General features: G+C 47.6%; 1 protein-coding gene across 2 annotated transcripts in view; it reads right to left on the bottom strand.

The window, feature by feature from the left end:
- Nucleotides 1-15,203, bottom strand: part of LOC106748451 (protein scalloped) — a 147,495-nt gene extending 132,292 nt beyond the window's left edge. The window contains exon 1 of one of the 2 annotated variants that reach the window (XM_014626968.1): nucleotides 13,804-15,203. Coding sequence is in view for 1 of the 2 variants with exons in the window: in XM_014626969.1 (XP_014482455.1) it covers nucleotides 11,710-11,734 (25 nt within the window). In the remaining variant the exon portion in view is untranslated. Of the gene's footprint in view, nucleotides 1-11,709; nucleotides 11,834-13,803 lie in introns of those variants that run through there. The other variant, XM_014626969.1, reaches the window with a different exon arrangement.
- Between the last annotated feature and the right edge of the window lie 3,678 nt (nucleotides 15,204-18,881).

Below are 18,881 nucleotides of genomic sequence, written 5' to 3' on the forward strand. Positions count from 1 at the left end.
ACATACGTATAATTCGAGCGTAGTCACGCGGTTCTCTTTCGGATCTCCTCGGCGCGGGGAGGAAGAGGGACTACCTGTTACATTTCCATCGAGGTCGAAAGTTGATCGTACACGCGCGCGTGTGTGTACACAGCGGCGGCCCGACATGCGATGGATTATGTAGCGTGCACTTAGAAAGTTCCCCTCGTCAGCGATTTTCCACGGTGAACAGAGGCAAGCGAGCGAGCGAACGAACGAGCAAGCCGCCTGGTTCCGCGAAGCGCGAGTAACACGCCAAAGAAGCCCCGCCGACGAACTGACATCGATAAAGCTCGAACTTCGACATCGCAAACAAATCGTTATACCAGCAAGAACGAACATATATATAAGACGATAAACTTCCAAACATGGAAATATCGGATAAGCTCGCGGTCCAAATAATATTTCATTCCGTTTATATAAAAAAATTTGTTTGAAAAATTGTATCAAGTAATTCTGCAGTTTTTACACATTCACGATGTTCACTTTGATATGTACATAGGAGCATAAAAATAATTATATTTTAAAAACGTGATTAAAGATTTGCATTTTTTTTTTTACCGAAATTGCTCGGTGCGTTTCGATTCGATCGATACTCCGACAAGTTGAACCATCGATTATTGCCAACGTTAGAATATATAGTAAATATTAATCAACGCCCGTCTTAACTCGGATGATCAGCGATTCGACGACGGTCGCGTGGTATATCTTTCTCTCTCTCTCTCTCCCTCTCGTGTTGCTCTCATTGTTCATTAAAACTGGGGGAAACGACGTCGTAAACGCGCCCACGAAACGTCGGGATGACCAGGACGCTGTAATTTCCATTCGAGCGTGTTAATGCAATACCGTCGCCACTACCGCCGTCACCCTCGTCGTCGTCGTACCTACTCCTCCTTCTCTTCCTTCTACTCAACAACGACGACGTTGGTGGTAACAGTCGTGAAAGAAGAACGGAGAAGGAGAGAGGGAGGAACAACGCACGGCTCTTGTACGCGCAAATAACGTTTATGCCGAGAGAGCAGGGAGGATCCTCGTAAACACCAGGCCGTAACTGTAAAACTCGTTTCCATCACGTTTCGCTTACCTCGATCGAATTTCCGCATAGATCGTGCGAAAATACATTGCAAAATATGCACATTAATTAAGACACGAAACGGCACGGTCGGCAAGTGTTTGATAACACGTTCCCTTACCACGATGTATTAATTCTATGTCGTATATATTCTTTCATTTATAGACACAAGTTTTCAAACGAAATGCAATTATCATCAATTTAATTATCATTTTAATTTTTATTATCGCATCATTGCTTCGTTTCTCGAAACGATATACTACTTGAAGACTTGCTCTCTTATAATTGACCGTGATGTATAAGTCCAAACAGACGTGTTGATAAGCAACACAACCGATTTCTGTCGAGATTAATTCATCATCATTTGCAGATGAAGGCGCACGCGGAAGGATGCGGAAGCAAGAATTTTCCACGCGGAAGCCCTGTCAGCTTGAATAGCGAATCGTGAATCTACGTTACTCACGACGAGGAAGAGGACGAAGAGCGTGCGAGGCAGGAGACGGAAAAAGAGAGAAGGCGAAGCAATTTAATTTTTCTCCCGCACGGAAGGTTCTATATCGTCGCTGGAAGACGCGACGTGTCGCGGTTTATTACATTTTTCCTCTCCTAGTCAACGAACTAATGGACCGCTGGAAATAGTGCCGAGGCTATAAGCTCCTATTCATCCTTGAAATAAAATCAGCACCGTCTCTCGCGGTGTCGTCTCACTTCGACTCTTGGTTTGTGCCGTTCGGAGGCAAATGAATAAAACGAGTGTCGTAACGACATATCACGTTGTTGAGCCCGCGCGCGCCAGGCATTTCGCATTTAAAAACGTATTCGAATAATTTCGACGAGGAGGAGACGCAAGATGTCTCGTTGAAATAATTCTGGCGTTAAATTCATCGCGTTTTTTTATTCAAAATAAATTAAGGATTTCAAGACGATAACGTGAAGAGAGAGAGAGAAAGTATGAAAAAATTGTTCCTCTCCTGTGAAAATTTCGCTCTGTGTTGATGTTCGAGTTTCTGATAATAATTCCGATCTCTAACCTAACATGTGACGCGTTCGAAGAGAGAAATTGTCCTCACAAAGCGAACGACCGAGTATAAAAAAAAAAATTACGACAATTCTCTCGCGTTAAAGTATTTTTATTACATATTAATCATCCGATCATACGTTTCATGGGCGAATATGCGTGTCTGTGTGTGTGTACATGTGAGCATATAACCGCAAGGCTTCTCTCCTACGAGGAACTTCTAGATTGCCTTGGCGAATCGCTCGCACGCTGACCTCGCCGATCGAGATCGCTCCTAGACCGACTCATACGAGAAATCCATCGGCGCACGACTTCCTGCAGATATTTCAACTTTCTAGTTAACCGGTCGACCTGCCGATACGCCGCGGCTCGCGCGTTAAATCACGTCTCTTAGCCGACGATAAGAACGGCCATTGTACGGCGGCAATGGTCGTTGTTTATATCCTTTCGACCCTGCCCTCGAACACCCCGGCGGTGCCGGGCACGCGATTCCCGGGCCTTTCTAGAAAATATCAAGCGATAATTAGTCGCAGGAGAAGATATAGCGGGATACTGCTCCTCCCCGAGGTCGTCGCAGCGAGAAATCCGCTATCGAGCGAGATTTTTTCACGCTCTCGAGACTTTCTAGTCGATTGATCCGCGCGATTATCCCTTCACGTGCGTCGAGAGCCACGCGCTGGCAAAATTACCCTCGTCGCAATTTCCGCCTTCGAATGCGAGACGAAGTTGGAGACTTACAACTCGCGAGATTGAGTTCCCGATTGAGAAGAAGACAAAATGATAATTTCAAGACGGAGGTTTTCGCGTACAAGACTCTCCGAGAGAGCAGGATAGAAATATCGCATCTGCATATTTTGTTAAAATATTTTTCAGTCTGTTTCAGGTTAAGGATAAGAGTCAAGTAACGGTCTCTACCCTTCGCTCCTTCGACAGTGCTCTGTGTTGAAGTGTGCTGCAGGTATATCGACCAGGCAAGCCGGCGGGAGAGAGAAAGAGAGAGAGAGAAAGATCCGCGTCTTTGTTATCCGAGCTTCGATCTGGACCGGCGTCTGTCGATCCGTTGCTCTCTCCCTCTTTCTCTCTCGCGGAGACGTAAAAAATATACCAAGTCGAGACGAGGGGCGCCAGCCGGCTACCCGTGACACGCCTCTCATATCGAAAACAATTATCGTAACGTAATATCACGCGTCCATCGTCGCCGAACGACAATAAATCTCGACATGCACGCACGCACACGGTCGTGTGGCTTACCTTGCCTCTCTTCTTCCCCCTTTTCCCTTCTCTTTGTTCGCGAGTGTACTTAACCCTCATAACACTGGATTGTTATTCATAACCTAAATTATCGAGGCGCAGTACATTACGCTCGCTGTATTAAATTCTCGAATTATTATGCTTGTTGTCCGTATAAAATGTTTGTACTTTATAGTGGTGAGATAAGATTTCCCTCTTGCTGCAACGCGCAAGTTTCTTCTTGGACTGTTCACGGGACACGAATGAATATTCTTTCATCGAGATAAAAGATTTTCTGTAACATCGCACACACGTGATCTTTAACGAAGAAAAAAAAAATATATATATATATATATTTCTACGTATTACTTTGTAAATGTAATTCCTCGAGAAAATAAAACATGCGTTTTCGCGTCTAAAAATATAGGACGCTCAGACAAGAGTTCGTTTGAGCGTTGAAGGACTCTTACAAGAGAAACTCGTGCTCGATATGTAGAGCTATACCGATAGGGGTAAATGTTTATTGAATCTATAAAGCGACGGAAGACGCTCAAGCGACGGAGCGCACGTTAGGTAGAACGCGAAATGGCCGAGCGAACCCTCGTCTTTACCTTATAAGATGCCTAGATTACAGCGTATATCGCGCGCTACATAATCCGTAATGCATACACACACACACGCGTACACATACGTACGGTACATACGCCGTGCATAAATTGAAGAAATATTATCCCACCGCCGTGCACAATATTGCGTATCTCGCATATCTGCAATTGGCATGGTGGTAGAGCCACTAAGGGAGAGAAATCGAGCACCACGCTCGAATCCGAACGAGTCCGGAGGACAGGTAGTTACGAAGGGCAGCCCATACCGGGTGACCGATACGTACGAGCGAATCGCGTGATCTCGGTTGGTATGCAGACGGACCACAGTGGCGTGTTGCATTATTTTAGAAGGGGGCTAAGGGAGAAAGAGAAAGACGTACACAGGGTGCAGACAATTGCGAGGGGAATCCTGACTGTGTATACGCGCGTGCGCGTTGCATGTGTGTGTATGTGCACGCGTATTCCGTGGGAGCGGAGAGGGGGCGGTCGACCAGGTGGTAAAGCCACCCCATGATTTTCTGGCCCGTACGACTCCCTCCAGGGGAGAGTTGAGTCTCACGTACTCTATGCTCTCTGTCTCTCCTCCTTCTCTAGTTCAGTGCACATATATACTCGACACGCGATCGAATCGCACGCGTTTGTTAGCATTAAACTGCCAGATAAACGCACGCATTGCCGACCGCTCCGTGCGCGCTCGTGATATGCATCGTCGTTCGCTCGCGATATCGATGGCGGTTATCGATTCCGCCGTTTCGTCGCTTACCTAAAGCGAAATCGTCGCAACCACGAAATTCCCGTTAGATTTCCTCGCGTGTTCCAAAACGAAATTTCTTACCCGCGATTTTGTCACGTCAATGTTATCCGTGGCGATTAGCACGTTATTATATACGCATATCGTATTCAGTGTTTCGCATTTATCAGTATTGGATATATCTCAAGCGTATTACACGTTCCTTCGGGCGATCTAAACGGAATGATTTTTGTTACGAGGTGCGTGAGAGCACGAAAGACGACGATTATATTCGTAACGACACGGAGAAACCAACGAAGGACGACCGCGTGACTCACGCACCGCCGAAACCAGTCGGGCGCGTAACACACGTCGATTACGTCTAATCGACGATACTGATAAACGATATTAATCGTGCGTTGCTTAATCAGCCGCACGTGTGTGTGTGTGTGCGCGCGCCTACGTGAGAGTGAGCGAGCGAGCGAATGAGCAGGCGAACGCGCGGGAAAAGTTGAAGCGACGCGACTACAACCTCGTAGTCGTTCGAAAGTTACAAGCAGGGCTTTAAATCGCTTTTTAATCTGGCCGGCTGGTTCCACCGGTTCAGATACATAAAATCCGACAACGTGACGTCCGACCTTTCGCAAATCGGTTCACGAATAGCGACCTTTCCCGCAGGTCCCGCTAAAACTGCCGGCGCGCGAGAGGAGATCGACTTAACGCCTATTTAAATATATTTCCTTGCTTCTTTTTTCTACGACAATGTGTCGTCATGATATTATTTTAACATGCTGTATTTCATGGAAGAAGCGTTGAATAAAATCATGACGCGGCACTCAGGACGCGAGTTAACATAATTCATTGTTGTGATCGTCGCAATGCCGAAGATTGTACGCGTATCATAAAGAGATGTCGTAAAAATAACACGTTAACTTCATCGAGTGGCTTGACGTGTAAACGCGGAGTACAGCGTCATAAATATAATCATCTGCTATAATCGAGAGAGGTAAAACGGCAAGATGCAAAATTAAAGCTATCGTAATTGTGAGTTTAATTCTCGACGTAGCAAGACACGGAAAAATGAAACTTGCATCGCCAATAAATCGCAATAAATGGACGGATTATTTTCACGTGTTTACAGAGTCGAGATCGGCGTCGGGTTACCGATTAAGAGTCGCGCACGAGTCGATCTTGACACAACGCCGTCTCGGAGAGAGGGCTCAGCCGTCTGAACGAGCCTTTACGCACGCGTCGTGAGTATCGAGGTTCTAGGAGAAAATCTTCCGTCAACTTAATGAATATTTTATGTCCGCGCCTCCTCTCCTCTCATAACGCCGCCGTCGTAAATTCAGCGCGCGATTTTCCCGCGAGGTGGAAATCGCGCGAGAAGCCGCAACAGCGGTGCATATCGCGGTATCGCATAATAGCCCGCGTGATTGTAACGACCGCGAGCGGAAAGAGTATTAATCGCGCGGCCGTTTTAATCTCCTCGAGAAAGCGCGTCGACCGCGCGTCTCGCCAGCTCGTCCCGTCGACCCGCGAAAAGTGTCATTAGCCGAGTATACGCGACGACGCTTTATTTCCCGCATCGCAATTAAGAAATGCGAGCGAGCGGGCCGCGCCGAAATTCCGAGTAAATTAAATTAATTATGCGAGGCTTTAGTTTTTCGCAATGCGAGCGAACACACGAAAGGTTAACTCGAGACAGGGAGAGAGAGCGCGCAGATACAAATTCGTCAACAAAGGAGAGAAAACGAAGAGGAAGTTGGTATCGTACGCGCGAGTAATAATCAGATTTACGCTGTAATTTGTAATGCAATTATCTGTCCCGCACTCTCACGAGTGCGTGCGAATTCGATATACGACGCGACAACCCCGGAGGAAGAGGGCGTACGTACACCTTTGGCGGTAATTTTAGTTACTTGACGATTTGGCACCGTCTACGCCAAATAGAAAGCCACGCGGCTCGCCGCCGGTCCGAGAGCCGTACGCGCGCGCGCCCGAGTAAAAGAAGCGCAAAACGGCGAAGGAAGAGAAGAGAGAAGGAGAAAGAAGAGAGCGAGGAGAAGTCGTTGACGGAGAGTCGCGGCGCGCGATAATCCATTTGCTCCTTTCGTAGACTAACGGAAGAGAGACAGAGAAAGAGAGGTAGAGAGAGAGGCATCCTATTTATATCCACGAGAAACTTGTAGACCAGTATTGTGCAACTCGCATAGCTTTCCATAGGGTGTCCCATTGTGTCTGGATCGCGGAGGAGAGGCACGACGGAGATCAAACGAGAAGAAACGACACGGGCGTTTCGTTACCGCGACATTCATAGTTACGATGTTAAAACGTTGAGGATTGGAGCTTCTCGTGCGATTTAAAAGCACGAAAGGCGGAGACGGATGCTAACCACGGGCGTTTTTTCAGCATGTAAACTTTAGATTAACGCAATTTCAGATTCAATTACGAGATAGGCAACAGTGGAAGAATTGAAAAGTTACAGCAGTGTGCTGCTCTATGTCATATTATGTAAATAAAATATAAGTTCAACGAGAGACACAGTTCGAACGAGATGGGGAAAGAGGAGTCGAAAGGCGAATCGTGGCCGCGAGCGAAAAATCACCCGCGCATACAAACAATCCATTCATTTAACAATGCGCGGCTCGCGTTCAAGGCCGTTGCATCGCAGTTCAAAGAGCTCCCCTCGCGGCGCTGCCTCGCCAAGAGAGTTCGATCATTTCGCCAAAGGTTACCGACTCAAAATAATCTATATTGTTTCTCCGCTTCTCCCTCCCGAGACTCACGCGCGTACTGTAACACGCTGGAAAATATCGCCACGATTACCGCGGCAGCGGTATTTCGTAATTCGCGACCGTTCGTCGGTGTAACCACAATTATCGAGAAACGCCGCTCACGATAACGCGACTGCACTTTGTGATAATCGCAAGATTACGGGCGGAATCGTATCATCATCATCGTCGTCATCAACTTTTCACTGTCGTGCGCTCAATTATCCCCCGGGTGATTGAGATACCGATAAACCGCGATATAACATACCACCGGTGCTGCTCGAGATCCCGTCGAGACGTTCGTCCATGGGGAAACGCGTTTTCTCGAACGCAACTAATAATACACGTCCGTTTCCGGGGGGACTTGACGTTTCTTCCCGATGTGTGTTCATCGCGCGCGATAAGATAAAAATCTAGAGATACCGCGTGATAATCCTCTTAGAAATCATCGCGTTCGAGAGAGATCCGAATATCGAATTTATCGAAATACACCGATTGCTGGCTACCGGCTCTTCGGGCTGGCTGGTCGGTTGGTTGGTTAGTTAGCTGGCTCACTCACTCACGTTCGAGGAAGAGAAACGAGCTGACCGGCCGGTAGGAACGAGAGGAGCGGAACGAGCACGGAGAGAAGGAGAAATACAGCCCGCACCTGCTGGCTACAGGAGTGACTTTTCGCTAAACTGTACGTCAGATCGGACTCGACCCTACCGATTGGAGGTCGGCGTTTACCTGCATCCGCAGGACATCTTGAGTTATGACGTCGTAAACGAGAGGAAGTTTCTCGCACGTTGAAACAGATCGAGTCATTTGAAAATACGGTCCGAGGTTTCACGACGACTAATTCGACTGACCACAGATGCAAAATCGTAACACAAAAGACTTGGTGATACAGCCTCGCCGATATTTTGCGCTCTATCAATATGAAAAGCGACACATTTCCCGCTCCGCTTTGAGCGGGTTTTGCTTTCGGCGGCTTCAGGCGATATTACACGGATCTCTGGCCGGTTTTCCGCGCGATAGTCTCATCGGGCAAAAAGTTATTTGAGCATAAATTGCGGGTGAATTTTTTCGTTTCTTTCGATCGCTTCCGGCGTCATAATTTCCAGCTCGAGCGTTGCGGCGAACCTCGAAGAAGAAAACGAGTTATTCGCCCGGATGGCTCGCAAAAATTTCATCTCGCCGGGGAAGCCGACGCTTTTGCGTATCATAACGGAAATTTATAATTTTGCTGGCCAACGTAGAACAAACCGTGCGATCGGTGCCACGCGTTCGAGCTACTCGAGACACGTTGTTTGTAGAAAGTGGAAGCGAATCGCAAATGTTAGCACAATTGGTTGCGGCGACGTGGTCGCGGAAAATAGAGAAACGCCCGCTGTGCGTCCGCGAGAGGCAGATATTAAAATATCGTGCGACTCGCTCGCGCGGATCTCACCATGTTGCCGGCGAGACCTTACTCGGATTTTTTAGAGCTCTCGAACACGCGTAAACGGACTACCCAATGACGCAGAATGCAAACATGAGTGTGCCACACGAATGTAAAATATCAGGTACAAAAATATCTAAGCCATTCTATTCACTGACGTCCAGCTTTTCAATTTATCGTCCTCCTATCCCTTTTATCCTAACAACACGTTCTTACGCGCCTCGGCTTCAGTCATTATTCATACGAATACGCACGCGCGGTTAATGGTGGTTTTGTAATTAAAACGTGGACCACGTTGGTACACTATTTTACCTCCCGACCGCGAGCAATAATCGGAAAAGCGCGTAATTTCCAGACCTGCCATCGGCGATACATCGCGGAGCACGCGCGTATTCCGCGGAACGGGCAAGTGGCCGGTATATTTTCGAACGATTTCGTCATCGACTTCAGAAATGTCTCCCGAAAACGTAATCGAGAACGCATCAAATCGAATCTATTGAGAAAGGAAGTGGCAGCCGGTTATTTTTTGTATACGGATCCTTATCTCAATGATTAACTACACGGAGATATCGAATCGATCGTTCGACACACCGCACGCACACACACGCACAAAGGAGGTATTATACTGTGCAATCACAGCGGTTCTTATCATCAAATTGTAAACAAAGGACACACGATATTCATAGATCGACCGGATAACGGCCTGTATCGAATGTGAGATATCGATAACCCGAGTTTTATTATTCATCGCCGTCGGAGGCGTGTGGATAGACAGTATTAAATATTTGTGGCCGTTATCGCGCACGAATTGCAACTTTTCTCAGCGGAAATAAAAATAAGAGAGCGCGGTTCTCGCAACGAACTCGATGCAGGGTTTGAGAGAAGGATTCCTCCTGATTGCAAATTCGCAATCAAACTTTGTCGGCGCGTGAAAGTAAGACTGCGACGAGTACGACTCCAAAAAGACCACGAAGGAAAATTTCGTTGCCGTTTGAAAGGAACTCTGGTTCGGCACTTTAATCAGGAGAACGTCGATGCACGTCTGCATTCGACATGAACCCGGCGCGCGAAAGATCGCGATGCGACCTTTCATAAGCAACGTATACACACACATGTATATGCGTATATAACTTATTTATGCATGTTTGTACAGTACGAATAATATGTTCCCTGATAGTAAATAATTTCAAAATTTCGTACTTTTCCAACGCAAATATTCGGCGTATGAAAAATGTCAAATCAAAGATACACGCTGTAATAAACGTGTTGATACACATAAAAATAGTTCTCTGAAACGCAGCACCATGTGCTTTCTAAGCTGACTACGCGCGTGTCATTTGTCAAAAACGTCCGGTGATTAATTTTTCACGGATCAACCGCGACACTAAATTTTTCTTCCTCGATTAGCATCGGGGATATCGATGATAACCGTGTCTACTATCGATATCTTTCAGGAAGGTAATATCAGAAGCGATATCGATGCACGTGGTGTAGCGAATAAGTATCGACAGCCCGTTACATTGACGCGTCCCTACATATATAGCCACCACGTCTCGTTGCTCGCCCGTCACGAGATAACGAGTTATCCGATTAAATTTATGTAACGGTGCATTACGCCGCGGCGTTGCCGCGAAATTATTTTCGATAACCCACCGCGATAACGTCGCAACGCGCGCGCACACCGACTGTCGCGCCCGGCATTTTTCCCTTCGCGTTCGTTAGCGACCGGTCACGCTCCGATGGGAAAGATCGCCGCCGAGAAAGAGATTCATCGCGCGATTTTACCCGAAATTACTGACGCGATTCCGAGGGAGATTACGCGATGGTTTCCTTTTTCTTCACCTGGCGGGTCCGCGCGCGAAAGTGCGAGAGAGCGATCCGGGAAATTAGACGCGGCGGCGCGATGAATCTACGAATTAACTGGCGCGCGCGTTATCGTCGCGACGAGATTGAACGGGGATTAAAAAATAAATTGCCGTAATCGGAACGCCGCTGTCTGGAAAACGATCTCTTACCGCTGGACGAGATCGGTCAGAGAGAGAGAGAGAGAGAGATGCGCGTTCAAGCGCGTCTTTAATCCTAAACTTGGCAAGCGTACATTTTCTGTGAGATACGTCTCTGTTCTGCACTGTCTGAACTTTCGTGTCTTCATGTTTCCAAAATTGACATCTTAAGGATTCTCACGTATATATTCGTATTACCACAACTATTCTACGCTTTGCGTGCAATGTGTCTCTTACTTTTTTTTTTAAACTCATATCTCAGAAAGACAAGGATAAAAGTTATTACTTTACGCGAATTGGTAAACGTGACTTGTATTTTCTTTACATTGTTCTGTTTGGCGTATTTTCGATTTTACTAAACCGCATTTAGCGATAGATTTAAAAGTGAAGCGGTGCTTACCGCCGAAGATTTTCGACGGAGTTCAAGTGGCGGCGAAGCCGCAATGGATTTATATTCTAGGTGCTCGGTCAGGTATGCGCCGAGAGCGCGAGGAAGACGCGTAAACAATAGCGTGACGATCGCGCGCAGCTGTTCGCGGGTGAGCGTGTCTCGTTCCGCGAGCGCGACGGCGGCGAAATAGCGTCTCTCGCGATGTAGTACGTTGGTTAGCTAGAGGCAAGACAAAAAACCGGCCGCAGCCGAGCACAGCTCGCGTTCACGAAGAGCACTCTCTTCGTATTCGCGCCGGCAGACGGAGCGAAGAAGAGTGAGAGACACAGAAAGAGAAAGAAACAGACAGAGAGAAAGAGAGAGAGAGAGAGAGCCGGAGAGCTCGCACTCACGCACGCACGCAGCCACACACATACACAGGGACACGATAAAAAGAGAAACTCACTCCAGAAATAATGCACAGTATCCATCCAAGCCGCGGTGGCGAAGGTGGGACGTTGCTTCCTCCGGGATTATCGAAGCGCGTTAGCGAGCGTACAAACAAAACGACACCGCGTTCGCGTTCTCTAAGTCCGCGCGACGACGCAGCTGCCCGCCGCTCTCCTCCTCCACCTCCTCCACCTCCTCGTCGTCGCCGTCGTCGGCGTGGTCCGCGACGACGACAACACCACAACTAACACACCCTCTTCCTCGTCGCCGCGACGGAGACGCGACAATGTCCCCGAGACTCCTCTCTCGCGTCTCCACGAAACTGCTGTCGTCGCGTAGCCGTGCACGAAGATCTCACAGAGAGAACCGGGATCTTCCGATTTTAATTCTCACACTCCGCGACACTCCACCGGCCGCCTCCCGACGAGAAAGTCCTATCTCGACGCCTGCCGCGTGCATCACCCCGCGCGACGACGCACGCTTTTCCCGCGTTCGGTCAAACAGTCAGACGGAAGTGCGTACGGACGGACGACAAGAGGAGAACACAAGACGCGTGGAGGAGCGACAACATATACACGCTGCGAACGAACGATTGATGACGGAGACACAAAGATGTACACTTCGCCTCGCTCTCGTTCGGAGCAGAGATAATTCCGGAACTCTCTCTCTCTCCCACCCTCTCTTCCTCTTTCTTTCGGTGTCCGGTTTTTCAAGCTCACGCGTTGCGACGAGCACGACACGATGCGTCGCGTGCGTTCGCGCGCGCCGACACTTTTCAAAACAATATACAACCACACCAACCAGCGCACATCTCACCCCGTGTGCTCGCTTTAAGCGCTTTCTCGCGCCACCGCGCGCGCCACTCCGCGGCTACCCTATTCGTCTCTCCCTACCACCACCCCCCCCTCCTCGATATCTCTCTTCTATCTACCTATCTGTCGGTCTATCTCTCTCCCTCTGTTCCTACCGTCCTCTCTCTCTCTCACATACACACACACATACTCACTCACTCTCTCTCTTTGGCTCCCAACCAACGCGGTTTTTCCGCACGCACACGCCGCCGCGGATCAATAATTCACCATACGAATTCACCAGAAGCGGGCGAGCGGCGAGCGACGACGCGAGTCAGAGTGCGACACACGGTGAGCGAGCGATCAGACGAACGAACGAACGAACGAACGGACGGACAAACGTACCTACGTACGAGCGAACTGGCGGACGGTCGACTAGGCGGTGAGCACGCGTTTCTGTCAACGGCGCCCCGCGCCCCGGCAGCGAGGAAACGCGCACGCAGCTTACCACACCACCGCACACACCAGCGACGAAGCGATGGTCGTGCGAGGGAGAGAGAGAGAAAGGCCGCCCTAACCTCCACGGCGAGCCGCGTCGCGCCGAATCCGCTGGTGCGCGCGATACGTGGAGAATCGCGCGCCGCGCTCGTAAACCCGGCTGACACACAGCTGACACGGCGACGCGCGCTCGTAAACAGCTCTTTCTACCGAGAACCGCACCGGCAGCAGCCACTTCTCTCGTTTTCGGTCGCATCGATGGCTCGTGGATAGTGACGTCTCTTTGCTTCCTCTCCCATTATGCTTTCACCCTTCTACCTAAAGGTACATGCTAATCTCTTTCTCTCTTCGTCCTCGAACGAACTTTCTCGCACCTTTTTTCGCAGCAGGTAAACCTAACCGGTAGCGCGCGCGCGCCCTCCACCGGAAGTACGGCTTTGACAAGTGCGTCCGAACGCGCGACGGTCGGTTTGGCGGATAATAACGGCGTCGCGCATTCACTCGCTCGTACACGTCCACTCTCTCTCACGCAGGGAACACACACGCTGCTGCCCGGCCTCTGTCTCTGTCTCTCACCTTTCCGTCTGACGCATGGCGTCCCTCGCTCCCTCTGTCTCGCTCTTTTTCGTTCGTCGGTCTTATCCGTCCGTCGGTCCGTCCGTGTTTCTCTCTCTCTCCGCGGGTAATATCGCTGCTGTCGTACCCGTTTCGTGCGCGGCCCCCGGTGCGGGACGACGACGCCGCGCCGTCGAGACACACACGGGCGTGGACGCGCTCTTTCGCGAACGGCGTTTCACCACTGTTTTGTATCGTGTACTTACCACTGGGCGAGCTGTGTGACGTGGCGGCACGCGCGCGAACGCGGGGGCGGCCTTTATTTTCGCGAGCGAAATTCACACGGTGTTATATTAGCGCACAGGACTGCACCCCGGTAAATACGAGCACGGTCACCACTCTTGTTTTTGGTATGCCAGGAATGGCACAAAGAATCTGGACAACGCACACGCCTGCTGCGCAGCCGGTCTGCGCACACGCTGACACCGCTTAGGCGGCCGCGGGAGAAACCAGAATCCGATCGCGGCCGACGATGGCCGAAGCGACGCGAAGCCGACCGACCGTCCAATCCTCACGGAACAAATCCCCACCTTGCGTCCCCGAATGAACCCCGCACCCCGCGTACAAGGTGGATCAGTCGTGTCACGCACGCAATAGAGGCTGGATGTTGGTTCGCTCGCTCGCTCGTTGCTCGCTCGTTCACTCATTCACTCACTCGCGCGTTCGCTCGACCGTTCGCTCTCTCGCTCGGGATTCGGGAAGCACTTGTTGAATTTCAAGGGTTGCATTTTAGGCTTTGCAAATGAGAACGTTAATAAATGAGAACATAACGCATCATCGCGCGGCTCCGAGAGGAAGCCGTACTGGTCAATTAACGCATTTCTCCCGAGTGACGGATGCGTGGACGAGTTAAAATGCACTTTCGGTGCATAACGCGGGAAAATATGGAGAATGTTCTCCTCATTTTGTCATTCAGTAGTGATGCAAATTGTTTCAACATATTAGGAAGATATTTAAATATATTTTTCGATGCATTCGGCCGATAGTCCAGCGATGTTGTTTATATATTAAATTCTCGATTGCTGATTTATAATTCGTAAATTTTCAATCTGCTTCTAATAATAATGTCGAGTTTTAAAAAAACTACTCGCTGAATACGCATTCGAAGAGACTCTGATTTTCTCAGAACAGATTCGCATAAAAACATCTTACGTCAGGAAAGTATAATAGATTCGCTTTTAAATATGCGGATAAACGATTACGTCAGCTACGCGAAGCAATCCGTTTGTCGAAATAACCAATACACGTGCTTAGGAACATAACGTTTCGGATAAGGCGCAAGGTGGAATCCTCTTGTATACCTAATGGATTCGAGGGACTATCGGCTGGTTGCCTGTAAGCACAAAGGAAACTGACCCGACGCAAGTGCATCGGCTTAAAAGTCCGCTGGCGTTTTCCCGGTTGAACGATCTCTGACCGACCTTTTACGTCTCTATTCAACTTTTTCGACCTTGAGTTTGGAACTTTAAATTATGGTGTCACGTCCTGAGTTGTCGGAAAGATTAAGAATAGAATCTCCAGCAAATAATAGAACGTGCTACAGGTTACATCAAGGATTTTGCACAGATCTGTTCCGAATTGGGATACTTGATTTATTGCTGTTCTTTCTTAATTTACTTATTGATTATGAGATGCAAGACGTGATATTAATTTTTATGCATCTGCGCAACGAGAAGCAGATAAATAGGTAGAAAGATTTTACCTATTTCACTTCTGTGCATCTTTATTAATAAAATCTCTTCCTTTGCTTTATTCGCGTATTTTCATGAAGAGACCACTCCTGTGTAATTCCTATTTTATACCGGTACGAAATGTGATCCAATAACTGACGCGAACAGCATTTCAAAAATACTGCACGACAGTACATCGCGGTGTTCCGAAAAAGAGAGGAAAAAATACAGCGTGAGGATTAATAACGGACGATGTCAAACAAGCGCGCTCTCCCGCGAACCAAAATACAGCATACGAAAATAATGCCCGGAGCTGTTAACTTTTGCGACTCGCACAAAGCCCGCCGTAATTAATGCCTTTAAACGTTTGCCGCGCAATGAGCTCCTTTTGTCGGTCGGCTGCATTGTGCCGCACAAAAGTTTACAAACGGGCCAGCACGACGTGGCAAAGCGTGACACGAAGGGACGGGACGCGTCGCGACGCGCTGCGCCGCTAGAGTTGAAACGGGGTTTTCAACGTGGCGTTGTGCGTTGAATGGAAACGGCGGCAAGCACCCACCCCGATTTCGTCCAACGCGCTTTAATTACTTAATTACGTTAACGCCCGATTTCCGCCGCTCGAACTTCGGCACGCGGCCCGCCGTGGAAACGAGTCGCTCGTTTAGGCGCGACTTTCCGCCTCGCACCCTTGAGAGCGGATGTAACGCAATCGCGAAGCACCGCGAGGTTTTCCTAGATACCGTATTTCAAGCGCGATAAACGCTAAACTTGCTTCGCGTTTATCAGAATGGAAAAATTTGACGCGACTACATTCTCATTTTAAACTTGTAACACACAGTAAAACATTTTGTGTTAAATTTAACACATTTCACATGTCCCAAACGCAAAGTGAGTAGGTTGAAAAGTAACACAAATATTACGTAAAAAATTAACACAAAAAATTAATGTCCATAATATGTTGATCGACATTGAAATATAAAATGTATTATTTTAACACCGGCAGTATTTTAATACTTACACATGTTCAATATCGACTCAATACATGTATATTGATATAACATAACGTGTTAAATTAATACATTGGTATGTGAAAAATTTAACACACAAATTTGAACAAGGACTGATTTTAACATTAATACAAAATGTTTTTTTACTGTGTACATTACATTTAAAGACTTTCATCACATCCGTTTTGGCCGACGGATTTCAAAGAGCTCGACGAACAGATTTACGCAATTGTCGGTTACTTTAATCATAAGTCCACGCAACATCATCCCACGACGAAAGTGATTTATTTCGATATACGCGGGACTCCCGTTACCCGCCGATCGATTCACTCGACCTCTAAGAGCTTCCTTTATTCCGGCGAGCAACTACCTCTGCTGACGTAACCTGAATTTGCGGTATCGGAAGCACACGTAGTCGCACGTGTCGTTGGTACGATAAAAGGCGAGTTATACTCCGGTATCCGCAGCCGCGTTCTTTTCTCCCTTTGTCACGAAGCTCCGAGATCGCGTCGCGGCAACTAGATAATAATAGAAATTCCGCCAAACACTTAATTCCCGAACGCCACGGCGCGTCGCGCGTTTCCCTAACGGTAATCGGAGGAGGAGCGCGAAGGCGCGGGAGCTTTAATAGCTGGGAAAAGAACGGTCGAGGGAGAGAATGCGCTGAGAGGAGCTTATCTTATTTTAATGCGCGGGAGCCGCGGAGTCCCTTCTCCCGTTCGCGATGAAATTGACAATTATCCCGCTCTTTATGCCCTGCCACTTATTCGAGCTATCTCGACCCGGGTGCACACGGCGAGACCGGTATGCCGCGGACCCTATTTAACGTCGATAGTCGCAAAGTCGTAAAACTACCGCCGCGCGGCTGCCGTGCTGGTTCGCGTGACGATGCCGACGATAACTAATTGCGAAAGAGCTGGAACAATGACGACCGCCGCCCGGCCCCGAGAAAAACCTGACTTTCCGTCGTTCCCGCCGCGGAATCGGGAAACCGTTACGCCGCCGGGAAATCGCTATCCGCGAATATTTGAACAAAAAAGAAAAGAGAGAAATATTTATATATGTATGTACACTTTCAGCCTTTCTATCTACCAGTCATGAAAAAAATAGCGTCGAGCGCGCGCGCGATTTCGCGTTATGCAACGATGCACTTTACATTCGGTCGTGTGACTGCTGACTTTACCTGGAGGTTGACTTGTAGATAAGTTCATCGACACAACGCGTCGACGCTCCGCACCTGACTCGTGCAAGAAATCTGCAGCGTCGTCGAGTTGGCATCACGAGTGTCCTTCCGCGCGAGCCCGATGTATATGACTGCAAAAAAGAAAAGAGCACAGGTGGATTAAAACGAAGCATTAGGGATTTGGTTTGCGAAGTTACGTGCTTGTGATCTTCGAGAGACTACCTCATATATTCTAATTGATCTCTCTTCTATATCATTCTATTTTTACTTGGCCAATTTTATGTTCATAAGAGAAGGGCAATTTGAGATAAAATGAAAATAAATTTTTCGCTCAGAAGCATGTTTTGCTACTCTTCGTCTCATATGCAGTTGCATATGTGATAAATTTAATGCGTCGAGCACAGAAAAAAAAAGATAGAAGAAAATCGGAGGTCTCCAAAACAATTCTAGATTTTAGCGATTAGAAAGCATACACAAGTTTTCGCGAAAATTTTAGTTTGTTGTAACCTGTCTACAGAGATTTTTTCAGAGATCCGAAAACAACCGCAAGAAAACGTTGAGGAAAAATCGTTTGCTTATGCGACGAACGATGTGCGGAGAGGATTAGGAGAAAGTCATGGTATCTAGTCTTGTCATATCACACAGTCGCAATTTGGAGCGGCCGTCGACACGGTGTCATCTCGCGCAAGATACATCCATTGTACGCGTATTGTTTGGAGTTGCATCGCCTGATACGGAGGATAGCTAATCCTAATCCGCGTCTAAATTCGTGACGTCACAACAATACTCAGGTTGGACATTGTATTAGTCGAGGCAAGCCCAAACACACAGAATAATTATGGTCCAAATCATAAGCATACATAAGATATATACTTATTCTCTATAAAATAACAGAAAGCCACGACATTGCGACCTATCATTCGCAATTTAATCAATTGTTTGTATTAATTACATAACTTTATTCAGCTGCAGGTAGATTACGTGCGAGATTTGTACTAAATTTCAAGGGAAACACAAGCATAGTTGTAAATTATTTGCGATCCTTTTGAGAATATAGTTAATTATATATATAGTTAAATTATAGATTTAATTATAAATTTATTTTCACACATACATGCATGAACTTTGTTATTTGATTGTTATTCTGTTTGGACCAATATTTTTTGATGTGCAAAATATGTATAAAATAAATACAAATTGACAAATAATCAGAGATTTATAAGCTTCGATTATCTATCAGATTATAGCGGATTAAAATACCGACCTAAATTTTGAGCGTCTCCTTGTTATTGATAACTTCGCTAAATGTCTGTTAAAATCGGAGATCTGTACAATAAATGATTTTACACACATGTCAATGTACGATATATCCGGCTATTCTAGACACTATCACTGACACTCGCGCAGATAACGATTCGATTAAA

Source organism: Dinoponera quadriceps, unplaced genomic scaffold (assembly GCF_001313825.1).
Source record: "Dinoponera quadriceps isolate SergipeBrazil2010 unplaced genomic scaffold, ASM131382v1 scaffold2183, whole genome shotgun sequence".
NCBI classification, from domain to species: Eukaryota; Metazoa; Arthropoda; class Insecta; order Hymenoptera; family Formicidae; genus Dinoponera; species Dinoponera quadriceps.